The 24,163-nt window shown below is 55.8% G+C and overlaps 12 protein-coding genes across 12 annotated transcripts; 8 read left to right on the top strand and 4 right to left on the bottom strand.

Annotated features, from left to right (window-relative positions):
• Nucleotides 1-19: 19 nt before the first annotated feature.
• On the bottom strand, nucleotides 20-1,335 carry BU26DRAFT_500803 (uncharacterized protein; the record flags this gene model as incomplete). Its single annotated transcript, XM_033826524.1, has 2 exons — nucleotides 20-723; nucleotides 840-1,335. 2 exons carry the CDS (start codon nucleotides 1,333-1,335, stop codon nucleotides 20-22), a joined length of 1,200 nt encoding a protein of 399 aa, XP_033690198.1.
• A 231-nt stretch (nucleotides 1,336-1,566) lies between these two features.
• BU26DRAFT_389381 (amino acid permease-like protein) lies at nucleotides 1,567-3,430 on the top strand (the record flags this gene model as incomplete). The annotated part of the gene is made up of 5 exons (XM_033822683.1): nucleotides 1,567-1,770; nucleotides 1,820-1,877; nucleotides 1,933-2,503; nucleotides 2,573-3,125; nucleotides 3,176-3,430. Coding segments are annotated over 5 exons (1,641 nt in total), but the record flags the coding sequence as incomplete, so codon positions are not given.
• Nucleotides 3,431-3,886: 456 nt separating this feature from the next.
• On the top strand, nucleotides 3,887-7,135 carry BU26DRAFT_417239 (glycoside hydrolase family 2 protein; the record flags this gene model as incomplete). The annotated part of the gene is made up of 4 exons (XM_033823191.1): nucleotides 3,887-4,498; nucleotides 4,545-4,573; nucleotides 4,614-5,595; nucleotides 5,642-7,135. The coding sequence occupies 4 exons, from the start codon at nucleotides 3,887-3,889 to the stop codon at nucleotides 7,133-7,135; spliced, it is 3,117 nt and encodes a 1,038-aa protein (XP_033690200.1).
• Nucleotides 7,136-7,785: 650 nt separating this feature from the next.
• Nucleotides 7,786-8,600, bottom strand: BU26DRAFT_500806 (uncharacterized protein; the record flags this gene model as incomplete). The annotated part of the gene is made up of 2 exons (XM_033826525.1): nucleotides 7,786-8,223; nucleotides 8,307-8,600. The coding sequence occupies 2 exons, from the start codon at nucleotides 8,598-8,600 to the stop codon at nucleotides 7,786-7,788; spliced, it is 732 nt and encodes a 243-aa protein (XP_033690201.1).
• Nucleotides 8,601-8,884: 284 nt separating this feature from the next.
• BU26DRAFT_151897 (uncharacterized protein) lies at nucleotides 8,885-11,638 on the bottom strand. Its single transcript, XM_033820000.1, has one exon. It carries the CDS (start codon nucleotides 11,385-11,387, stop codon nucleotides 9,168-9,170), a length of 2,220 nt encoding a protein of 739 aa, XP_033690202.1. The 5' UTR covers nucleotides 11,388-11,638; the 3' UTR covers nucleotides 8,885-9,167.
• A 356-nt stretch (nucleotides 11,639-11,994) lies between these two features.
• BU26DRAFT_152148 (uncharacterized protein) lies at nucleotides 11,995-13,323 on the top strand. The gene has a single exon (XM_033820002.1). It carries the CDS (start codon nucleotides 12,084-12,086, stop codon nucleotides 13,245-13,247), a length of 1,164 nt encoding a protein of 387 aa, XP_033690203.1. The 5' UTR covers nucleotides 11,995-12,083; the 3' UTR covers nucleotides 13,248-13,323.
• A 76-nt stretch (nucleotides 13,324-13,399) lies between these two features.
• On the bottom strand, nucleotides 13,400-13,954 carry BU26DRAFT_559814 (uncharacterized protein; the record flags this gene model as incomplete). Its single annotated transcript, XM_033832748.1, has 1 exon — nucleotides 13,400-13,954. The coding sequence occupies one exon, from the start codon at nucleotides 13,952-13,954 to the stop codon at nucleotides 13,400-13,402; it is 555 nt and encodes a 184-aa protein (XP_033690204.1).
• A 1,529-nt stretch (nucleotides 13,955-15,483) lies between these two features.
• BU26DRAFT_152172 (uncharacterized protein) lies at nucleotides 15,484-16,467 on the top strand. Its single transcript, XM_033820003.1, has one exon. The coding sequence runs from the start codon at nucleotides 15,722-15,724 to the stop codon at nucleotides 16,376-16,378; it is 657 nt and encodes a 218-aa protein (XP_033690205.1). The 5' UTR covers nucleotides 15,484-15,721; the 3' UTR covers nucleotides 16,379-16,467.
• A 799-nt stretch (nucleotides 16,468-17,266) lies between these two features.
• Nucleotides 17,267-18,625, top strand: BU26DRAFT_514952 (siderophore esteras-like protein IroE-like protein). Its single transcript, XM_033827946.1, has 2 exons — nucleotides 17,267-17,604; nucleotides 17,713-18,625. The coding sequence occupies exons 1-2, from the start codon at nucleotides 17,432-17,434 to the stop codon at nucleotides 18,443-18,445; spliced, it is 906 nt and encodes a 301-aa protein (XP_033690206.1). The 5' UTR covers nucleotides 17,267-17,431; the 3' UTR covers nucleotides 18,446-18,625.
• A 282-nt stretch (nucleotides 18,626-18,907) lies between these two features.
• On the top strand, nucleotides 18,908-19,820 carry BU26DRAFT_416429 (NAD(P)-binding protein; the record flags this gene model as incomplete). The annotated part of the gene is made up of 2 exons (XM_033823159.1): nucleotides 18,908-19,343; nucleotides 19,420-19,820. The coding sequence occupies 2 exons, from the start codon at nucleotides 18,908-18,910 to the stop codon at nucleotides 19,818-19,820; spliced, it is 837 nt and encodes a 278-aa protein (XP_033690207.1).
• A 170-nt stretch (nucleotides 19,821-19,990) lies between these two features.
• Nucleotides 19,991-21,492, top strand: BU26DRAFT_152185 (uncharacterized protein). The gene is made up of 3 exons (XM_033820004.1): nucleotides 19,991-20,592; nucleotides 20,648-20,899; nucleotides 20,949-21,492. Exons 1-3 carry the CDS (start codon nucleotides 20,254-20,256, stop codon nucleotides 21,153-21,155), a joined length of 798 nt encoding a protein of 265 aa, XP_033690208.1. The 5' UTR covers nucleotides 19,991-20,253; the 3' UTR covers nucleotides 21,156-21,492.
• Nucleotides 21,493-22,174: 682 nt separating this feature from the next.
• BU26DRAFT_500812 (general substrate transporter) lies at nucleotides 22,175-24,061 on the top strand (the record flags this gene model as incomplete). Its single annotated transcript, XM_033826526.1, has 5 exons — nucleotides 22,175-22,191; nucleotides 22,240-22,333; nucleotides 22,391-23,197; nucleotides 23,247-23,616; nucleotides 23,649-24,061. 5 exons carry the CDS (start codon nucleotides 22,175-22,177, stop codon nucleotides 24,059-24,061), a joined length of 1,701 nt encoding a protein of 566 aa, XP_033690209.1.
• Nucleotides 24,062-24,163: the final 102 nt, after the last annotated feature.

The raw sequence follows: 24,163 nt of genomic DNA on the forward strand, positions 1-24,163 counted from the left end.
ATGGTCGTGTGTCTTTAGCTCAATCGGAGGGCGCGAATCGAGCCGCGTTGGGGAGAGATTTGAGGGTTGAACGTACATAGGAAGACGCCGCGTTGGCGCGTGGCCAAGGAGCGACGTGATTCTGGAATCCTGCCCCGTACGGTGTAGTGTCTGACAGCCTGCATGACTTCGTCCTCGGCGAAGTCAGATACGAATAGCTAGGATGGAGATGTTGCCTGTTCCAGCAGGAAACGAGAGGCGCGTGGGGTAGACGGTCGGCAGCATTAGCTCGCTCCAGGGCCGTGGATGGCATGCTTGCGAGCCTGTCGGGAGTCTTTGTCTTGCTCGAGCCGCACACGTACGAGGCGAACTTTTTGCCTCCCTCGGGTGAGACGGGACAAACTCTACCTGGGAGGCGCACAGACGCAGGCTTCGATACGGGCGTCTGAAAGAGAGCACGCGAGCCAACGATGGCCCAGCGCAAACAACGGCTGAAGTCGGCCATTCTGATTGACGAGGTTACACTGAATATCCGGTAGATGACGAGCAGTCCGAATGGGGTGTGAGGGAGATTGTTGGAGAGCAACCGCGCCGCAATCAGAAAAGAGTCGCCCTCCTGCGAGCCGGACACGAGGCCAAGGCGACGGTTGGCCGATGGGGCTGCGCGATGCGGGAAGGGGCTATCGTGGATGAGGAAGGTGCAGGCCAGCGCCGGGGGAAGGGGTTCACGTGATGCTCGCCAGACTGCTGGAAAAGGCTCCTCCAACCACGCATCGCAGCATCACGGCTCTGTCTGTACAGTAGCGTCGGGCAGCCCGCAGCCCGCAGATAAGACGCATCCCCGTACTGCAATTACTCACGCAAACCCACCACCTCCCCGTTCAGGCAGCTCGCAAGCCCGCCTCTGCCACCAAGCTTTGCTCCGCTGGAGCCGCGCCGGCCAAGCTCCTCTCGCAGCGCGACATCGCCTTCTGGAAGAGATGAGATGGCGCGCCTTGAGCGTCCCCCCAACTTCTTATCACGCATCGCGCCTTGCCCGCCTCCGCTCCACCAACCGGGTCTGCCCACAGCATGTGCGCCAAGCTCCCCGCCGCCGCCTGCCAATACGCGCAAGAGCCCGCGACAGGGAGGTCCAAGAGCCGCCGTGCCGCTAGCAGCGCCGGCTGCCTTAAACCGGCCTTGGACTGCTGCTGCTATCACACGGCGCACACCCATTTGCCGTCGCTCCCCCCTATCCGCCAACCAGCGCCGGCCCTCCACTCTACATGGCGCACGGTCGCATCCATCGCAACGCCCATCAGACGAACTGCCAAGCCGTCGCCCATGTGCACTGTCAATCAGGATCCAGACGGCCATGCTACCCTGTCGGCCGCGCCGACCTCCCCCCAGGGATATATTGTGTCCCCCTCCGCTGATCATGGCCTGCATTAAAAAGGGTGCCCGTCTCCCTGGGTTTTGGACCTCCGTTACTCTACCCTCGCTGTTCTGCCCAGCTCACTTCCCACCACCATGGCTCCTCTGGCATCAGACGCCGTCAACTTCGAGGCCGACGAGAAGGGCGTTGCGGCCGCGCCCACCTACGGCAGCCAGGACCATGACGAAACCGGGCGAGAGAGCGACTTCATGACGCGCAATGGCCTGAACCTGAGGTCCTTCCAGCGCCGTCCCGCAGGCGAGAAGGTCGTCGAGCTCGACAGGTCCATGAAGCCGCGCCATCTGCACATGATTGCCATTGGCGGCTCCATCGGCGCTGGTTTCTTCGTCGGCTCTGGCAGTGCTCTCAGCACCGGTGTAAGTATGCACCAACGGATCGCTTGTCGCACGCGCTCACTGCCCGCAGGGTCCCGCTTCGCTTCTCCTGGACTTCATGATCATCGGTATCATGATCTTCAACGTCGGTAAGTGGCTTCGCGCCGTCCTTGGCTTGCGTATGTGGAGCTCACAGTGCTGCAGTCTACGCCCTCGGTGAACTTGCTGTAATGTATCCCATCTCGGGTGGTTTCTACACGTATTCGACCCGCTTCATCGATCCTTCCTGGGGCTTTGCTATGGGATGGAACTACGTCTTCCAATGGGCCATCGTCTTGCCGCTCGAGCTGACTGTCGCCGGCATTACCGTCACGTATTGGCCCGGGGGAGCTAAAGTCCCCGTCGCCGTCTGGATCACTGTCTTCTGGCTCTTCATCTGTTTCATCAATATTTGGGGGACTTTGGGATATGCCGAGGAAGAGTTCTGGTCATCCCTGCTGAAGCTCTCGGCAACCGTCATTTTCATGATCATTGCCCTCATCTTCGTGTGCGGCGGTGGTCCCAGCAGCGGCATCTACGACGAGTACTGGGGCGCCCGCTTATGGTATGACCCTGGAGCGTTCCGAAACGGCTTCAAGGGTTTCTGCGCTGTCTTCGTCACCGCAGCCTTCGCCTTCTCCGGCACTGAGCTTGTCGGTTTGGCCGCGGCCGAGACAAAGAACCCGCTCAAGTCCCTCCCTGGCGCCGTTCGCCAGGTCTTCTGGCGAATCACTCTGTAAGTTTTGCGCCACTCGCTTAACACGGCAATAAGTCATGCGACAGCGCCACTGACAACTCTACACAGCTTCTATGTGTTGGGTCTCATGTTCATCGGTCTGCTCGTCCGATCCGACGACGAGAGACTGCTGGGCTCCGGCTCTAGTGATGTCAAATCCTCCCCATTCGTCATTGCTTCCAAGGATGGCGGTCTCATCGGATTCGACAGCTTCATGAACGTCGTCATCATGGTCTCCGTTGTCTCCATCGGTATGTCGGGTGTCTACGGTGGCTCGCGTACCCTCACCGCCCTTGGGGAACAAGGTTACGCGCCTAAAATCTTCACCTACATCGACCGCTCTGGTCGGCCGCTCTTCTCTGTCGCCGCCATTCTCTTGATGGGTGCGCTTGCCTATATGAATCTGGCCGCCAGCGGTGAGACAGTTTTCGGCTGGCTCCTTCAGCTGTCCGGTCTCGCCGCCCTTTTCACCTGGGGCTCCATCTGCTTGGCCCACATCCGCTTCCGCAAGGCATGGGCTTACCACGGTCACACCCTCGACGAGATCCCCTTCAAGGCCGTTGGTGGCGTCTATGGCTCCTGGCTCGGTCTCATTCTTATCTTCCTCGTCCTGGTGGCAACCGTACGATCTTCCCCCCCTTTAATTCATCGAAGCAACGCTAACTTGTGCAGTTCTACACCGCTATCTCGCCCGTTGGCACAGATCTTGGCACCGCCGAAGACTTTTTCTACTCGTACCTTGCCCTCTTCGTCGTGGGCCTCTTCTGGATTTGCGGATACTTCTGGAAGCGCGCTGGATGGCTCCGCACGCACCAAATCGACGTCGACAGTGGCAGGAGGGAGCTCGACTGGGACTACATCAACAAGCAGCGTGAAGAATTCGCTTCTTGGCCCGCTTGGAGGCGTGTCTTGTCTCACATATTCTAGGGCACGCGTTGGGAGTGCTGTGTGTCGAGTCGTCGAGTCGTCGAGTATCAAGTAGAGGAGGTAGGGAATACGAGTTGGATAAACCCATCGTTTACTGTACAATGTAATTTATCATTGAAGACACTTGGTGTACAGTCTTTGACGTGGCCGGCCAACATGGCGGTTTGCTCTTGGTGCTACAAGCGTGTTGCAGGCCGTGCATTCGGAAACGCTGCCGAGACGTACCCCGCCGCGACAAGATTACCCCGAACGCAATCACACCGCGGTCACCTTGCGGCTCGCTGCAGCCGCTGGCCATCTGGTATGTGAGCTGAACCTGTTTCGGCTAGAAGATGCACAACCGGCATTGCCATGTCGTGCAGGCGCTGACGTGGAAGCTTCGCTCTCTAAGCGCAGACCCGTAAGACAGCAACGACAACTCACGTTTCAGCGTCTTCTCGCCTACACCATTTTACTATGGCCTCCTCGGAAGATGTCTTTCCCACTGAGCTGCCAGATTGGAACAATCTGAACGTGCTTCACAAGAGCACGCTTACCCCTCGCGCCTACTTTCACAACTATATCTCCGAAGCCGACGCTCTCTCGTACGACGTGAACAAATCGAAAACCCACAGCTTAAGCGGCACCTGGAAGTTTCAGCTTTCGAATTCGCCCTTCGAAGCTGCAGCGGGGTTCGAGGCTCCCTCGTTCGACTGCTCATCATGGGATGACATCGCCATCCCGGGCATGTGGCAGCTGCAAGGCTTTGGAAAAGGTCCGCAGTACACGAACGTAAAATATCCAATCCCCGTAGACCCTCCTAACGTCCCCTTCACGGACAATGAGACCGGCTCTTACGTGAAGAAGTTTAAGATTCCGGAGAGCTTGAAGGGCGATCAGATCAGGTTGAGATTCGAGGGCGTCGATTCTTCATATCATGTCTGGGTGAATGGGAAGGAGGTGGGATACTCTCAGGGCAGCAGAAACCCCGATGAATTCGATATCACCGAGTTCGTGCACCAGGATGGCGGGAACACTCTCGCAGTGAGAGTGTATCAGTGGTGCGACGGGACTTATATTGAGGATCAGGTAAGCATTCATTGTGCATAAAATGCAGGGCCTAACCAAGATGCAGGACCAGTGGTGGCTAAGTGGCATGCAAGTGTACATCAACCCGGAAGACGCAAAGAGCTAATCTGAGCAGCTTTCGTGATGTGTTTCTTGTGGGTTTCCCTCCTCTTTCGCGCGTTGAAAACCTCCACGTGCAGACTTTCCTGGATCCGTTCTACGTCAATGCGGAGCTCCAGATCAAGGTTGACACAACCGGCTCCGGAACCATCGGTGTCAAGCTTCTGGACCCGCAGCAGAAGGAAATCGCGCATCTGACCACGGAAGTAACCGAAAACCGTGTTAAAATGTGGATCCCCGTTGAAAACCCACTGAAGTGGACGGCCGAGTCGCCGCATCTGTACCACTTGCTCGTCACACTCAACTCGGAACAACACATTAGCCACCGCATCGGCTTTCGCCAAGTCGAAATAAAAGACGGCCTGCTCAAAGTGAATGGCAAGCGCATCGTCTTCCGCGGCGTGAATAGGCACGAACACCACCCCAAGTACGGTCGCACAGTACCACTCGAGTTCCTCAAGCAAGATCTGCTGCTCATGAAATGCCACAACATCAACGCCATCCGGACATCGCACCAACCGAACGATCCGCGCCTGTACGATCTCGCAGACGAAATGGGTTTTTGGGTCATGGATGAAGCGGATCTGGAATGCCACGGCTTCGACACTATCGCTAGTGCTGCGCTTTCGGACGAGGATCGCAAATTGCCGTTCCGCGAACGTCAACTGCAGACTAGGTACAGAGCGGCAGAGTGGACGACCAACAACCCCGAGTGGTGTGATGCGTACGTGGACCGAGCTAAGCACCTCGTCAAGCGCGATCAGCTTCATCCTTCCGTCATCGTGTGGAGCCTAGGGAACGAGGCGTTCTTCGGGCGGAACTTCAAGGCAATGTATGAGTGGATCAAGGGGTATGATGATAGTAGGCCGATTCATTACGAGGCCGATATTTTTGCGGAGACGATGGATATGTATTCAAGGATGTACCCCCCACTCGAGGAGGTTATAAAGTTTGGAGAGGATGATAGTAAGACAAAGCCGTTGGTGCTTTGCGAATTTGTAAGTGCGGATGCTCTTGTGGTGATGAAGCCCTGACGCACGTTAGGTGCACGCCATGGGCAATGGGCCCGGAAACATCCAAGAATACATCGACGCGTTTTATCAGTATCCAAAACTACAAGGCGGTTTCGCCTGGGAGTGGGCGAACCATGGCCTCCTCACTAGAGATAAGCAGACCGGAGAAGAGTTCTACGGATATGGCGGAGATTTTGGCGAAGAGGTGCACGACGGCACTTTCGTGATGGACGGCCTCGTCAACTCCGACCACATGCCCAATTCAGGGTTGATTGAATACAAGAAGGCGATTGAACCGGTTCGGCTCATGCAGGCTAGCAAGTCTAAGGCCACATTCATCAACCGCTACGACTTTGTCACGTTGGACCATCTCACATGCCAATACTCCCTGAGCACGGAGCTCGGCTTGGACGGCCCATTAGGCTTGCTTGACATGCCTTCAAACGTCGGCCCCGGTCAAACATTCGACCTAGAACTGCCCGATATACCATCTTCCGACCACGAAACTCATCTAAACCTCTCCTTCCAACTCAAAACTGGTACCTCATACCTAGAAAAAGGTTTCGAAATCGCAACCGCGCAGATCCCTATCAGCACACCCACCCGTCTTCACAAACCCTCGCCCTCCACAAAACATCTAGCCATCCTGCCAATAACCACGCATCTCCTCCACATCCAGGGCGGGGAATCTGTCTGGAGTTTCTACAGCCTAGATGGAAGGGTCAGCTGGCTCGCGAACGACACCAAGATCCTCACTTCGCCTCCGCAACTCACTTTCTTCCGCGCCCCAACCGACAACGACATCCCACAAGACGGTCGCGACTGGAAAGAAAAACTCCTTCACCTGGCCAAACCCTCCACCCGGGCCGTTGAATTCTCGCGGCCAAGCCTGAATGAGTACCTCATCACGGTCCACCAGCGCATCGCTCCACCGGTCCTCTCGTGGTCCATCGATTGCGTGCTGACGTACAAATTTGCGAATGACGGGTCGCTCCGGATCCACGTCACCGGTACGCCGAGGGGCGAGAATCCTCCCAAGACACTTCCGCGAATTGGTCTCGTCATGGGTCTCCCGAACGAATGGCAGCGCGTGGAGTGGTTCGGCCGCGGGCCAGGGGAATCGTACCGCGATAGCAAAAACGCGCAACTCGTTGGACTCCACACTGTGCCCCATGTTGAGCAGCTTTGGACGGACTACGAGGTCCCGCAGGAGAGTTCGAATCGCACTGATACACGCTGGCTGAAACTGCGCAACGGCTCCGCTACCCTCCTAGTGCAGTTGATAGAAAAAGGCGCAGAGGAGAGACGGCTGTTCGATTTCCAGGCGAGCCATTATCGAATGGAAGATGTAGCGGGCGCTAAACATCCCCATGAGCTGAGGAGAAAGAAGAAAGAAGAAGTGATACTGAGGTTAGATGCGCAGCACCATGGACTAGGGAGTGGGAGTTGCGGGCCAAAGACGCTGGCTCAGTATGCGTTGCAGACCGCGCCCTTTGAGTTTGAGGTGCTGCTGCAGTGCTATTAGGTGGAGTGTGCCCGACGCTTGTCCCTCCTATCTTGCAGCTCGCTGTCTTTTCTGAAGGTTTAAGTCCACACTCGTAGTCGTTTTGCTTGCCCTCCGGATCCAGCGACCAGTCCTACGCCGTCTCTGTTCAACATATCCGCTCCGCCTCCACCAGCCCGTTCGGCCCCGTCATCTACACCCTTCTTCGTACCGCCATCAGTGTAATCTGCCGTGTGGCGCTCTGGGTGTTCCTTTCGTTCCAGCTGTGGGTTGCTTCGTTGAGCTGTGGTGGTGGTGGAATATGTGGCACTCGCTTTGCGTGGGCTTGTAGAATGCGGCTGGGGGCCCAAACGCGTGGCCGCGAATCAATTTAGCGATGCGTGGGATGAGACAGATGGGAGGAGACAGTTAAGAGAAGGAGGAAGAGGAGCGTGGAATGAACGGAGAAATATGGGAGGAATGCTATCTCGCAGCGTCGATGGAGTCTATTACACATTATGCTCTACTCCATGGTGGATCCAGCTCCAAAACGTTTATTCCGAGCAGATATAGTCGCGTGACATTAGGGCTCGCCCCTAATTTTCTTTGTCCGTCCAGCGTCCGGATTCAGCGACCGTCTACACCACCCCACTCTACACTACCCGTCTCCCTTTCCAAACCAGCCAACACTATTATAATTTTCCTCCCACGGAATACGCTCGCAATCGTCCTATCGTCATGTACCATATCACCCCACCGCTCTCTACCTCTAGCCCCACAACCCTTGACCCACTCCACCTCCTCGAATCCATCCTCCTACTTGCCGGCTTCATCCTGCTCTTGTCATTCTTTACCCGCGTCCTTCTTTCGAATATTCTTGCTCTGCCGCTGTGGATATGCTTCATCGCGCTGCGGTGGTTCCACTTGGTATATGGGGTCGGGGTGGCCCTGTGGGACGCTGCGGGCGGGACGGGGATGTGGCCGAGGATTGAGCTGGTGGTTGTAGATGGAACGAGGACGAGGAGGAGGAGTTGGGAGGAGAGAATTGAGATTGGGAGGATGGAGAGAAGGAGGAGGAGGGAGGTGGATTGAAGAAAAAGCGGTTGAGTGCGCATTCCAATAAGAGCGGTCTGGAATGCTGCTAGCGTCTCCTCTGCAGCGACATTACGCCGCCTCATCGCCAACCTCTCATCGCACTCCCTAGCTCACTCACCCGCTCCTCCTTCTTTAGTGCGCCAGTCTCCACCGCCTCGGTCATCGGCCTTGAACCACCATTTCCACCGCCCGATACGGCACCAGCCCTATTCCCCGTAGCCGGACTCTGCACCCTACTCTCTGTCGTCTCGATAATTTCTCGCCCGCGTCGTCGCCGCCAATACACGATCCACATGGCGATTACTGCGATAGCGAGGACGGCGATGCCGACGCCGAGACCAACGCCTAGGGCGATGTCGTTGTCGCTGGAAGGTGTTGCACGAGCCGGAGAGGACGAGGGCGTGGAAGGCATTGTCGATGTGACTGGAGAGAGTGGTGAAGAGGGAGGCCCCACTGGGTGTTCACGTCCACGGGTGCGCCAACTCTCTAGAAGTCTCTACCTAGGTAGCAATCAAACTATAACAGTCTCCCAGATATACGCACGTCTTTATATCCTCCACCTCCCAGCTCCAAAACCCCGGAAACGCTCACTCGAACGAAGCGTCGTAACTCCATTTGGTGACTTTTATTGGGGGCGTCCTGGCTTCCCGGGGTGAAGCATTTCGCCTAAATGCATATTTTGCGGGGTGCAGCACCCACAGCCCCAGCTATGGCAAGAGCCGTGCCACAACAGGAAGCTGCCAGCAAGGAAATCAGGGTTTCGCTACCACGGCCAGGGCTCGGTTGCTGCCGAGCTGAAATGCATGGCCAGCGGTGAACAAAGCGGGGGCATGTTGGTGGGCTGGCAGAGTGTATGCAGGTCACCTAGACATACTGGGGCACTTTTCGGCATAGTCTGGATAGAACGAGGAGGCCGGGTGGACTGAACGAAGTAATAACGGGGTATCAATTGATCCGAATCTATTTCCTCTACTGAAGACTAGCCCGGGCCTGAGCCAGGCTCTGTTGGTCCCGGGACCTGAGACACAACCTCATTGCCCAACAAACCGCCCAAATCGCTCCAGGTCCAATCCTGGATATTGTTCAGCGTAAAGTCCATGAATGACATCTGCGTGTTTCGGTCAAACCTGGTGTTCGGATACTCTACCCCATTCCCCAAGCTGGCCATGTCCGGGAAGTAGCGGCCTGTAATATTATCGACAAATACGTAGGAGCCGCTATTCGTCGTAGATTGATGGAAGCCGAAGGGAGCTATCTGCGGAGGCGCCGGTGAAGGGGGCTGCGGTGAGGGCTGCAGAGGATCGTGAGCCGGGGCCGAGCCGGGCTGCGCTTCCGGTTTCGCTATTGGCGTAGCGTTCATGGAGTTCGCCATGGAATGCAGTTCGGGGACCATGGAGGCGAATTTCTTCAGTGTGCCGGGTATGTGGGGATTTTGTAGGTGCCGGTGCGTTAAGTCTGCAAGCTGTGAGAGGAGAAGGCGGGAATAAGACACATGGTTGCCGGTCCTCTTCTTCGTGCAGACGAGATCGAGGAGGAGCATTGTGGCGGATTGCAGCGCATACCAGCAGTCGAACCAGGTGATGGGGTCGAATTTGCCGATAGCATCGAGCTGCAGCAGGATGCTTGCGAGGGCCTGCCCGGACTCAATACACGCATCTGCCATGCTCGTGAGAGCTGTATTCGTTGAGTCCTTGCCGCTCTTGGACAGAGCGGTAGCACGCGCAAGCAGAGCGGTGCGGCATAGCACGGTAACAGTGTAGTGATACAGGGCGTGGAGGAGGAGAAGAGGCCGCCGAAAGGCAGGCGGGGAGGAGTCGAGTGCCTCCAGGCGCAAGGATTGCGGAAGGTCTCCTTTCCACCGCTCCAGGTCCCTGAGGACGCCGGCTGCGGGCGAGAGCGGGCTCACATACGCCTCCTCAATCGCACTCGTTCCCGCATGCTTTGGCGCACGACAGGCGGCGGCTAAGTGCACCACCAGGCGGTTGAAGCATTTGCTGTAATCGGGCGGACAGAAATGGTCCGCTCCGAGGATCTGTTCGTTGGGGCAATCAACTCTCGGCGCAGGATGCTCTATCGCGCTTGGGCGGTCGTACGAGGACAGCTGCATCTGCTCGAAAGCGTACAGCGTCCACCACAGGCGCTTCCGAAGCTCCGTCGTCGGCTGGTTCTGCGTCGCGTTGACATTGTCCTGGTGGAGGCCGATGGCGAATGCGATGCGGATTGCGGTGCCGGTAAGATTCCAGCAGGCGTCCCGATGGTTTGTATTGTGCAGATGCAGGGCTGCGAGCACAAGCGCCTGGACTGCGTGGACGCTGGAGGTGAATGCCACGACGGGCAGGAGCGTCTGCGTGCGCCGCCACCAGAGCCGCTCTTCGTCCTCGGGCACGGGCAGGCGGGCAACGCGGCGCGAGAGCAGCAGGACGCACAGGAAGCCGCACAGCCACGCAGGGTCGGCCTTGCCCGGGTCGACTATCCACCGCTCGTAGGCGTCGCGGAACGAGGCTTCGTGGAGGACGGGAAAGTCGCGGTGGACGTGGGCAAAGTAGGCGGCGAGCAGCGCCTCGAAGGTCGGCGTTGCAGGCGCGGTCGCACGCGGGCCGCCGGGCGAGCTGCCGTCGATGCTCGAGACGCCGCTCTTCCCGTGCATGAGCTCTTGGTCGGCGGCGTTCCGTCCAAACAGAACGGACTGGCGGATGGTGCTCTGGCCCAGCAGCGCGCGCAGCTTGAGGTGGAACGAGAAGGAGCTCGCCGGGCCAATGTACTGCACCTGGCCCTGCTGGTCGGGCAGCAGCGAGAGCGCCTCCTCCTTCTTCGCGTCGCCGCCGGGGGGGCCGTCGAGCGCGCGGTCGGGGAGCTGGATGCCCAGCGAGACGGCCAGCTGGCGCAGCTCGTCCACGCTGGACAGGTCGGCCTCGGGGAGCAGGCCCTTCACCAGCGCCTCCAGCAGCGCCAGCCGGTTGCCCAGGCCCTCGACGCTGCCGTACAGCCGCTTCTTGCGCGGCTGCGTCGTCTGGCACGCGATGCCGTTGACCATGCAGTAGCGGCAGGCATCCTGGCCGGGCTCCTTCCTGCACTTCTGCTTGCGCGACTTGCACTTGTCGCAGCTGGTCTCGGTGCGCTTCCGTTTGTCGAGCGGGACGCGGCGCGAGGCGGTCGAGGGCGTGGACGACGAGGTGGACGCGGGCAGGGGCGGGTTCATGGCGGCCGGTCAGCGGAGGGCATGGCTCATGGCGATGGAGGCATGCCGGGCGGCGCGCGAGGGCATTGGAGGTGCGGAGGAGAGGATGCGGGAGTGCAAGGACGCGACGGCGGAGTCGTAGCCTCCATGTTGAAGAGCTAGCTAGTCAAGCCGGACGTCGAGGCTGGAACGCCAAGCGGCGATTCAGGCCAGACCCCATGCATTGCGCACCACCTGGCGGACGAGTACGGGTGGGCACGCTAAATACAGCATACATATTCTCCTACTGGCCTTGAGACTCCCGAACGCGGGGTGCTAACGATATTGCTATACTTAGATATGTGGGGAGACATGGCCTGCTTATCACCTCGGATCGTCCCGCAACAGCCCTCTCAACCTGTCTTTGTGAGCGCCTTTTCGACCCTCACATTCCGTCGACGCGCTCATACACTGTGTACCGTGGAGAGGAAGGATTGTAGCGCCGGACAACATGTCAGGAGAGAACGCCGCTCGAGTCCCGCAGCCGCATCTGGTGTATAGTCTCCCCACCCAGCATCCTCTTCGCAGCGATACGATGTTCCTACTGTCAGGCTGAGTCCAGGCGAACACAGGAATACGTGCTGAGTTTGGTCAGTGGCCACTTTTCTTTTGTTCGTTTCCACTGCTTGTCGCTCCTTTCCTCCCGCCGTAGTTGCTGTTCTTTAGACTTCTCCCAATATGTGGGATGCTCTACGATTGATCAACCCTTTCCAGGGGAACGGCTATACGCCCCTTGGAAACTACTCCCTACCATCTAGCCACCGAATAGGAACATACTTAAAAATAACTACCGCTGTCTCTATCGTCGTACTCCTCGCCTTCCTCCTCCATCCTCTGTCCGCGGCAGAGAGTTATGGCCTACTACTCTACCATCACCGGAACGCAATACCCAGCATAGTACACTATGTCTACATCAAGAAGGAGCAAGACTCGGTAATCGACTTCCCCTTCGCCCACTTTCTTACACTATACGCATCGGTTCTGTACATATGGCCGTCCCGCATCTTCATCCACAGCGACTACAACGCCTCCGAGATCGCCGAAGCCGCCGCCACTGGCAGCCCCTGGACCCGCAAAGTCCTCAACTTCTCAGACATCGTACAATGGAATCACGTCCAAGCACCCGAGTTCGCGGGTCCGAACGAGAACACTCGCATTAGCGCAATCCAACATAAATCCGACTTCATCCGCTGGGAACAAATCGTCAAGACGGGGGGCATCTACATGGACTGGGATGTTGTGCCACTACGCCCACTGACGCCGCTGCTGAATGCTGGATTTGCCTTCATCGCCGGAAGGCAGTACGGCGGCAAAGACGAAGGTGGTCAAATAAACGGCACCATCAACAATGGAGCATTCATGACGCGCCCTAACAGCGCTATGGCACGTATCATGCTGCGCGAGCAAACCGCTGGCTTCAACGGTGCCTGGGAATACAATCTCCAATTCCTGACTTCCCTTGCCGAACGCCTCGTCAGCATTCCTGGAGAAGTCTTGATATGTGACCGGAACGCCTTCGCGCCCACGCACTGGTTCTTTGAATCCAAAGACGCCCTCTTCTTGCCCAACGATGGCCTACCCTCGCCCGAGCCTAAGCGCATTAATAGCACGAATCCCCTGGTGTTGTACGACAATATGGTGGCGAACAGAAGGAATCGGAGGGGCTGGGAAATGGATTTTAGCGCGACGTATATGCTGCATGCTTTTGGGCAGGGGCAGTATAATGAGTGGATTACTCCGAAAAAGATTCTCGAAAGGAAGAGCAATTATGGGATTGCGACATGGGCGATTGTGAAGAGGATGGTGGAGGAGGGTGTCGTGACTGGGGAGGAGGATGACTAGTGAGAAGGCAGGGTTTAGAGACAAACAGGCGTCCTCCCCGACGATATGCCCTACCTGGCCAACGATCCAACCCGCCGTACATCAACCAATAACAACCTCCCCGCAGCCTCCAAGCTAGTCTCGCCATCCTCCAATCTAGGCCCACCCATGCTCTATTCAGCTCTACCACCGTCTTCCTGCGGAGGCGATGGAGGGTTCCTCCACGTCATCCTCCCCACTATCTCATACGTCCCGGAAAAACCTCTGCGGTAATCCCTCAGTGCCTTCTCAGCCAAACGCTCAACAAGCTGCTCCGTCCTGCCGTACGTCGCCAGCCCGTTCACCTCACAGTCGTGCCTCAGATCTCCATCTTTCTTTCCGGTGTACAGCTGCCGGAACCGCCCAAAAAGGTGCCAATTTTCCTCGGCTTCGTGTGCGGGCTCGGCGACTTGGTCGGACGGCAAAACAGGATAGCCTTCTTCATTTGTGCGGAATTTGAAGGTTGTCGAAGGATGATTGTGAGAGAGAGGAGTAGATTGCTGAATGATGCGGTCGGAAGGGTCGGTCTGACTGGCTTGCGTTGAATAGTCAGGTGCTCGATCATGGGCGCGCCGCTGTGAGTGGTTTGTGTGATGAGCTACTTCACCACTATCGGCCTCGCTTCGTTGCGAGACATGCTCTATCGGGCCGTGCTGTTTGCGAGACGTTCCATTGTTGGCATGCTCCATATCCGACTTTTTCGCCGTTCACCTCGAATGAGTTGACCGCGCGTTTTTCCAGAGTTCCTGGAGCTCTTTTATAGTCCTTGAATTTTCCTCAGTTTGCTCCCCCAAGGAATCAGCTGATACATGACATTGACTTCACTACGTCACGAGCGTCGGACGCTTCCAGGAAGGTCATCCTGCACGTCAACATGGCAGTATTGGCGGTGTGGAAACCTTGGAAGATATCCCATTGTTATCTCTCACGAGAAAGGCAAGAAAGCCCTTTCTAACTTCCGAGAACCGTTATAGAAATAGTGGTAATGTTCCGGATGCCATTTTGGAAAGGGCGTCGCGCGAAAGAGCCGCCCGAGAGGACGGTCCCGATGGTCTCTCCGAACACTCAAAAACTCACTGCTATCTGATCTTAGGAAAGCTGAGGATTGCTGGATCTCGACTATGTTTCTCCGCGAAGCCTCACTTGCGAATTCTGTACCACGACAGCGCAACCCTAACCCGAGCGCTTGACGTCCCAAACCTAGCAAACGTCACTGTCGCGAACCGACATGGCCGCACTCGAGGAGTTTGAAGAGCGGAAAGCAAGAGCTTACACTCGATCCCGAAGAACTATCCATGGCCCATTCAGACTTTCCTCTTCCGCTCAAGACGCCATTGTCGATCCGGTGTGGTCCATACGAACTGGGCGATGATCAGGGCTAATATATACTCTGTCAACTTCCACCGCTACTTCAAGCCATAACATTATCGGCCGGTTACCCATTCCGCACTCCAGCCTCGGCGGTCGCCCAAAGAACAGATACGACCTGGCTTCCAAACGCCGCAATTCAGGAACTTGAGAAAGATGCACAGCGACAATGGATAGAGAACGAGCGAGGACTTTTTCTGATTGCCTACATTGACCACATCCAAGAGGCAATCTCAGCTGTTTTTGAAGATGTATTTAGCTCCAGCGGTGTGCCGGCTGATGTAGCAGCCGCTCTGATGGACTACGACTGGAAAGTAACTCGAAAGCAGCTCGAAAACTAAACACCTACGTGCGGCATTTGTCTAGAGCTAAAAAGAGTTCGAGATGTCACCCCATGGATTGCTGCCAGGCCGTGTTCTCTTCAGCTTGCCTACAGCATTACTACATCAGTTGTATCGACCAAGAGCGGATCCATCCGGTTCAGTGTATGAACCGGAATTGTGTGAACAAAGTCGAGAGCGATGGCGAAATATCTCGGAGTACATACCGTGTCCTGATGCCGAGGAACTCCTCGGCGTTCCATTAGAGTCCGCCACTCTCCAAAGTTCATAGACGCTAAGCGGCAGAAGGATCTCCAAGCTGACCCCCCGACGGTCTGGTGTCCAGCGCGCTTGGTGCAATGGTGCTGTGAGAAGCGCGAAGGACCCGAAGATGGCTGTCCCGCAGGCTGGCCAAATAGAGACCGAAGTTGGACCTGCGGAACGACTGGGGACGCAAAAGCGCTCCAAGGAATACACAGATACTCTATAAGAGGTCACCAAGCAGTGTCAAACGGGTACTGAAAAGCGCACAGCCCAGCTCTACAGACAACTGCCCTGATTGTGGCTTCGCGTTCTGCGCAGTCTGCCACAGATTCCGAGATGGCCCTGCGGAGTCTTGCGAATCATGGGCGATTCGTAAGAACAAGGGTAAGCTGTCGAAGGCGTACGTCGAGGAGACGGCTCCATCCCCGACATGCATGGCGTGGTGTCGCAAGACCGGCGATTGCGCTTACATAAATTTGCGCCGTGTGCGGACAGCGCTTGCCTATGGTTGCGGGCGAAAACTGCAAGATTGTCGCCGTCGAGGGGAGTGCAAGAGGCCACAGCTTTAGAACATTGCGGGAGAGAATGACGAGAATGGAGCGCAGAGAATGTAGTAGAGGTGAGCAAGGAGGAATGACGTCAGATTGCTCAACATACCAGTGCTTGTTCCCATCAACCCCAACTTCAACGTTCATGCTCAGGTGTGCCAGCCTTGTGGTCAAAAAGTGCAGCTCGTCTTCGATGCGTTCCGATAGCCTGCTATTCTTCTTGAATCATCTCTCTTCTTTCGCGTCATTTGCAAACTTGAAGAAGTGCATAGAAGCCTTCTTTTTTCCTGTCATGCTTCCTGGCTTTGAAACAGGGAAACATTCCAAATCTTGGAGCCTGGCTTTGACTTCAGCGCTCAGCAAGGAATGCGCGCCATCGCCGGCGCAGCTTCGTCCTGCACCATGCTCTTCAGATTGGGGACCCTCTATCGAGACAACCTACCTGAGCTTTTCAGGTATGTACGGTGGCCCATCGAACCCACCCGGATCGTGGGTTCGCCCTAACGAGTACCGAGACCGAACCGGCAATCGGCATTGTCTCCAGAGCCGACGGATTGGCTCGCTTCGGGGCATATTTCTCGTCGTGGCTACCTGCCGGTGCTCCTGCCACTAAGCGGACCTTGCCGCCCGTGGCGGACGCGTGTCAGTCGTGCGCGCTGCTCTGCGAACCATTGCAAAACGTCCGTGCCGAGAAAAGAACATCAAAAACAATTTCGAAATTCCTTCGAAAATGCAACAAATTTCCGGATCTGCGCGGCTCGTCGTCTAATGTCGAAAGCGGCGCCGGTGCAATGGAGGTGAATGGCAACCTCACGTGCTCTAGCGCCCTTCGTCTATTCAGCGTCGCTATTGCCTTTGATGAAAGTAAAGTTTGCCTATTTCTTCTTTGGTTCTGCTGCAGAAGAAGCTATTTTTCTGACATGATCAGGGAGTGCATTCTGCATGCCCCAGCTCGCGCACCTGGAGAAGGCTGGCCTTGAAGGACCCTGCAGAGTCGGCATGATTGCGGCGTGAGAAAACGCCCTTCGAATCTTAGCAGAGTGAGCGAACTCGGCGTGCCTATTTCTGGGAACATCCTCTCTTCTCTTCTCCACAACCGGCAGCCTTGGGTCCCGGACTGCAGCTCAGCTGTGAATTGCGTGCAGGTGCCGACCCAGAACCAAGGCTACGATACCATCTTGAGCTGTCTGCCCCGCACCGAAGGGCCGTCCCGAGTCAGAGGACCTCTAGAATATCACAGCTACCCACCTGCATCATGGCGTTTATTGAATGTGCGAGTCGACGGCATTAGCATCCATCGCTTAACCCAGCAACCGCCTCCCCGGTGGACTCTGACAGCAAGTCTGCAGGACAGCTAAACTTGATGGTTGTCAAGCGCGAACAGGACGAACCCAAGTGCCGGGCCTAGAAGACCGGGAACCGCTTCCATACTAGCCCAGTTCGGCGGCGCCCTGCAGCATCCTTGTATGGACGCGGGAGGCGGCGCGGAGCACGTGCGATAAACAGGGCTTGCCTCCGCGAGCACCTTTTCTCACCGCTGCGGCCATCGTCTATGCAGAGGCATTCGAGTACAAAAGGCGTCCAATGTGCCGGTAGCCGATCTAGTTCCATCTGCATACCTTCTTCCAGCCCAGCCCAAAGAGTATCCTGCTGTCACCTTCCAAATATGTCCAGCATCGGCACCTGGACGTTTACGCCTCTCATCACATCATTCCCCTCTACGGTTCTCCCCAACCTTGGCTTCTGGAGCGCGTCCAATGGCTCGTGGGAATACCAAGTCGAGGTCGCATGGCCCTTGAATTGGACGTCAATGGAAGAAGATAGCACCGTCGAAACTATGTAAGTGCGCCGTCGTCCCACCACAACGGGTTTCCTTCCGTGCTTTAATTCTACGCGAAGAGTCAATTTCCACCAAAACACCACGATTGTGGCTCACACAGATGGCAGGTATGTCCTTGACGGCAATGCGCTCGGGATGACCGCCACGGAAGCCTGGCGTCGCCGCCGCCCTGTGGAGTTCAACCAGCCCGACAGCATCGTTGTCAGTCTTGGATATCCGAACCTCATTGAGGATTCGCCGTACAGCACTGGACGAAGCTACGACTATCAGCCGCCTGTTTGTGCAAACTGCACTCCGCCTGCTGCTCCCGGTGTTCCCTCTAACGCTGACAACTTTATCACCTTCATCGACGACGTCTTGAAGCCTTGGGTGCACTCACTCTTCCCGAACGCCAACTTCGACCGCGACGCACTGTACGGGCATTCTTTCGGTGGACTATTTGTTCTCTACGCGCTCATTGTGCGGCCCGACCTATTCGATACGTTCCTCTCTGCCTCGCCCGCGCTCTTCTGGAACGACGGGTACATGTTCAACCAACTTGGGCCTCTAAAGGCACCCGCAAACGTGACATCGCCCAAGCCTGCGTTCCAAATCAGCTATGGTCACCTCGAGCAGTTTCCGCAGCGAAGGCGGACTGAGACGGAAGAGGAGTTTGAGTATAGGAAGAGCGTTCTCTCGTTCTCGATGATGACGACGAATTGCAATCGGTTGTACAATGAGCTAAAGAATAGCACAAGGCTCAGGGACGTGGAGCTACACGAGTACCCGTTTAGCGACCATGCAGCTGTTGGCGGGGCGGCGATTTCAGATGGAATTGACTACTTCCTGGATTGGCCGTGAGATGAGGCGCCAACGTTGCTGTCCGAAAGCCGCGAATGCGAGGCTTGTAAATAGCGCAAAGAATTGACGAAAATCAAATGCTGTCTCCGCCTTCTATGCCGCTTGCTCAGCGCATTCCACGTCGCACGGTCCGTGTACCCGCCGTCCTCTGAAGACACCCTTCCCGAAGAAGCAAGTCACGTGATGCACTGACCCGATGACCGCGGAATCGGTTGTGGATGGGATCCGCCAAAGTCTTCGCGGCGTTACTCGGCAGGGCAAGCAAAGAGCAAATTTCTCCATCGTGTCGGAGGAATTCATTCCCACTCCCAAGACCCAGATCGTGGTGGCGTTACCGTGGGCTGGTGGGACCACCTCAGCCTTACGATCTCGAGATGTCCCAAAACGGAAGATTTAAAAGGAATCGGAAAAGACAGAATAGAAACTCACAAATCCCTATTTTCGTCCTATGATTGATCACAAATGGAGACAATCTCTTCAACAACGCTCAAACTTCATTCACCCCTCCCGACCCACCGCTTGGCCGGCCGGGTCGCCCTCATCACGGGCGGCGCCGGAAAAATCGGCATCGAAACCGCGGGCCGCTTCCTGCGCGAAGGTGCCAACGTCGTGCTCGTGGACAACAATGCCTCCGCGCTAGAAGCAGCCCTTAATGTTCTCCGAGAAGCCGTGTTCTCGGGTGAGCTGGTGTGCTCGCGGCTTCTGACGATCAAAGCGGAGGTCACGGACGAAACGCAGGTAGAGGAGTGCGTGAAAGAGTCGGTGAAGCAGTTCAAGAGACTGGATGTCGCGTTTCTGAATGCGGGAACGGGAACGGTGGTGGGAAGTGAGGAAAGTGCGTGTTGGGAGACGGGGTTGGAGGAGTTTGAGAGGGTGATGAGGGGCAACGTTAGGAGTGGTAAGTATAGGCTAGACTTCCTTCTTCCCTTCCAAGCCTCATATTATCGAATTATCGAATGCTGACCAAACTGTAGCATTTCTCTGTTTGAAGCATGTCGCAGCTGCAATGCGAGACCTCGGCAACGGCGGGTCCATAATCCTCACTTCTTCCGTCGCCGGCTTACATGGTAGCCCGGGCCATATCGCCTACTCCGCATCCAAATTCGCATTACGCGGGCTCGCACTGACGGCGGCGGAAGAGCTGGGTCCTTACGGGATAAGGGTAAACACTATCCACCCTAGTCGAGTAGAGACGCCGATGTTTCGCAATTCGTGCAGCCGCGAGAAGATGGAGGAGTTGCGGGCAGCGATACCATTGGGAAGGTGCGCACAGGTGGATGATGTGGCAAGCGTGGTCGACTTTTTGGCGAGCGAGGATTCTAAATTCATGACGGGTGGTTTTTTGAAGATTGATGGGGGCAGCGTACCTTTCTGAAGAGTGGGTTGGAGGATGGGGACGTAATGGGCAGAGATTTCTACAGCAGTAGACACAACGGATGTGGACCTAGGATTTACTGGTTAGAAACAGGCGTTTGGCTTGGATGCACAAATAGAATGGGGTATCCTCGGGTGGAATTTTGTGGTATGCATTCAGTTCACGAATTTGCGATTGCTCAGATCGCTTTTTCTGCTGTTCCGTTGGTCAAGGAGATGGACAAGAGGGCTTTCAAAAGACGCCCATTAACAATAGCCAGGGTACCTTAGCTTGCAACAAAAAACAATCGATGCAATGGCATACCCATTGCAACCATTACTGGTTGAAGCATGCAGACATGGACGCAAGGAAGGCAGTCAAAGTCGGCGTCTAGGGTATCGTGGTCAGCAACCACGGCGGCCGACAGCAAGACGGAGGGAACAGCAGCCTGGGCATGCTACCGCACATCGTAGATGCCGTGGGTGACAAACTGACGATATTCTTCGATAGTGGGGTGCGATGCGGCGCAGACATTGCTAAGGCGCTTGCATTCGGCGCAGATTGTGTATTGATTGGAAGGCCGTATGTATATGGCCTGGTGTTAGGAGGTGAGGGCGGAGTGAGTCATGTATTGAAGAGTTTGATAGGTGATCTAGAGCTCACCTTGCATATTGCGGGGATTTCGAGTGTGAAGAAGAAGGATCTGAATCGGGGGGCGTTGGTGAGTGAGGAGTATCTATTTAATGGCGTGAAGGGAATTAGCATTCATTGGGGGCCGCGGTATGGCGTCGAGGCAAGTATCAACAGTGCGTAATAATGGCTAGATCCTCACTCACTTGACAAGCCAGCAGCATTTTATTTCCCCTTTACCTCTAGCCATACTTCAACTGTTATCGCATCCACAAACCGTATCATCATTCTTTCCTCCACAAGTTTCGACTAGTGGGATGCTTCCCAACTTCAGCGCTCCAATGTCCATCTGCCTCTCTATCACCCCGGATATGGCATCTCGGCAGACACCTGCGGAACGCCTAGCTCCAGCAGCAACGGACTGGAAACCGGATACGAAGAAGGTGAAGCTCGACGATCGACTGCAACACGTAGGCGCATTGGGTCCCTCTTTAAATACAGAAAACTGACCATCGACAGACCGAAGACTTACTTGCGAGACACCGGCCGTACGCCTCGCTTTCCATCCAGCAAAGAGCTTTCCCAAGGAAAAGAAGCTGGCGAAAACTAGGGAGGAACTCAACACTGAAGCAACAGCGCACTTTGACCTCCAATATCAAAGACGAGAAGACATTGACGAGTACCTGGCCCTTGATGACGAGCTCGAGGAATGCAAGAGCGTCCTAAAAAGGGAGAAAGAGGCGCATCGGTCCACCGTAGAGTGGCTCAAGTGGCAGATACAAATTATTCGAATTCTCCACGAGGAAAAGGAGCACAAAGAGCATTAGGTCCGTGAGCTTCTAGAGGCGGGAAGGAAGTTGACGGATGAGAAGATGACGTGGAAGAAGCGGCGCAAGTCCCTTTACGGAACGCTAGCGCAGGAGGTCGAGGATAGGCACTGGGGCAATCGAGATGTACTGGACGAAATCCAGGGGTGTCTTCACGAGACGTTTGGTGTTCACCTGGAGGATGGTCATAAGCAAAACGGACATGGAACATAGGACTACGACCGGTAAAAGACTCGAATGATAGATATTACCTGAACGAATAGAGGGCCTAGTGAACGAGATACCGGTACGATATTGTGATCCAAGACTAGTGGCGCAAGTTCCTTGGTTTCTAACTCAACAGGGTTGTCAGTAAATGGTAGTGCAAAGTAGTACTGCGTCGCCGTGCCGAGTGGCAAACCAATGGCCCTCCATATACCTTCACGCGCCTACTCCCTCTCCCTACTCGGGTCTCTCCGCATCCATACATAAAGAACCGCCTTCAATAAGTGAAGTAACTCGTCGCATAACCCACGCGGATATCGGAAGGCGCCACCTCTTGGCCTGCCGATCCCGATGCCGTCCTCCAGGTTCCAGCAACCTGGGCGAACGGTGTCCGGCCGCACGGCAAGAACGATCTTGCTCGTATGACGGGCTTGTTTGGCGATGAACGCAGAACCAAGCAATTGGCAGGTGAGAAGCGAGGTTGGTGGCATTGGGAGGAAAGACGATGACGTACCATGTGCTTGAACGACTGCTTGGCACGTGCTGGGCGTACTGAGGAATGAAGTGTGCCATGCAAACCGCTATGGCTGTGCTGCAGAGTGACGACGGGGCAGATGCGTACTTAAATAATGGGTTTTGCTCGGATAGATTGGGATATTTCCTGGTTGTACGGGTTGACTGACTCCTAGCCTACTTTGGAAAGGGCTTGTAAAAATGGGCCTCGGAAAAGTGTACGTTCGGCAGGAATATCTGTCGCAAACGCTACTGACGAAGAATAGATCTGTTCGCATCAATGGCGCCGACTGCGGTATAGAAGCCATCATGCTCGGGGTCGTCACCTCGATCGGAGGCTTCTTGTTCGGATATGACACTGTACGTATCCCATTCTTCCAAAAACTGCAACAAAAATTGCGCTGAAGATCATGTCAGGGGCAAATTTCGGGGATGTTACTTTTCACGGACTTTAGAAGGCGATTCGGCACGCTACAACCAAATGGAGAGTATAACCTGGATACCATTACATCCTCTCTCCTCGTCTCTCTCATGTCCATTGGCACGCTCATTGGCGCGCTTTCCGGCGCATACACCGCGGATTGGTGGGGACGACGCCGCAGTCTGAGTTTCGGAGTCCTGGTCTTCATTATCGGGAATGTTATCCAGATCACCGCCATGGACTCGTGGGTGCACATGATGATGGGTCGCTTCACGGCTGGCCTTGGGGTTGGCAATCTCTCTGTCGGCGTGCCCATGTTTCAATCCGAATGCTGTCCGCGCGAGATCCGTGGTGCTGTTGTTGCGTCCTACCAGCTCATGATCACAATTGGTATTCTGGTCTCGAACGCGATTAACTTCGGCGTCCGCGAAATCCAAGACACGTCAGCGTCTTGGAGAATCGTTGTAGGCCTCGGTATCGCGTTTTCGCTCCCTCTGGGAATTGGCATTCTATTCTCTCCTGAGTCTCCCAGGTGGCTGGCTGGCCGTGGACGATGGGAGGACTCGCATATGTCGCTAGCGCGTCTGCGAGGCATGAAAGACGATCCAGCTAATGAACTCGTGGTCGACGACTTCAAAGAGATGCAGGAGTCTATCCTCGAGCAGAGGAAAGCTGGTCAGGGGACTTGGCTAGAATGCTTTACCGGAAAACCATCCGGCATCCCACGACTGGCGTATCGCACGTTGCTCGGTATGGCTATACACTTCTTGCAGCAGTGGACTGGCGTCAACTACTTCTTCTATGTTAGTGCATCCCCGTAGTACCTTCTGCAGCCGGCTAACAGCGCGGTAGTATGGGGCGACTATATTCGACTCAGCCGGTATCGACGATCCAATCTTGGTCCAGCTTATTCTCGGCGCAGTAAATGTGGCAATGACGTTCCCGGGGCTGTACATTGTCGAAAGGGTAGGCCGCCGCATTCCAATGACCATTGGTGCTATCTGGCAGGCTTGCTGGCTCCTCATATTCGCTTCCGTCGGTACTGCAAAGCCGCCAACGGAAAATACGAGCTCCGGCATCGTCATGATCGTGTCGGCGTGCATGTTCATCGCATCTTTCGCAATGACGTGGGGTCCGTTTGCATGGGTGGTCATCGGCGAGACGTTCCCACTCCGCACTCGCGCGAAGCAAGCATCCCTAGCAACTGCTGGAAACTGGCTCGGTAAGGAGGTTTTCTGCACTCAATATTCATAGGTGGGCAACTGATGATGCCTTCAGGGAACTTTCTCATCGGTTTCCTCACTCCCTTTGCCAACGACGGCATCAGTTATGCTTACGGCTACGTCTTCTTCGGCTGCAACTTGGCGGCAGCAGTCATCGTTTACTTCTTCCTGTACGAGACGAAGTCGTTGTCCCTTGAGAACGTCGACGCCATGTACTCGGAGCGCTCGCTCAAGCCGTGGAAGAGCGACAAGTGGGTTCCTCCAGGATACTTCGACAGGAAGACTCGCGACCTTGCCTACTGGAAGCGTAGGACGTCTATCACGGACGGTCCGAGCAGGAGGGGCGAAAAGAGCGTTGATGAGGAGGATAGGTCGTCTTTATCACCTTTTGGACCTGAATCCACGGCACATCGCGAAAGGACTGGGAATGACAGGCGAGTGTAAAAAGCGGCCGTCTTTGAATCGGCTTTCGATGTTCATGTCTGTTTCTTCTTCGGTGGGCTCTGCTTCGGCGTAATCCTCGGGCGTCTGCATTACGCGCTATCC

This window comes from Trematosphaeria pertusa, assembly GCF_010094035.1.
Source record: "Trematosphaeria pertusa strain CBS 122368 unplaced genomic scaffold BU26scaffold_2, whole genome shotgun sequence".
Taxonomy (NCBI): domain Eukaryota; kingdom Fungi; phylum Ascomycota; class Dothideomycetes; order Pleosporales; family Trematosphaeriaceae; genus Trematosphaeria; species Trematosphaeria pertusa.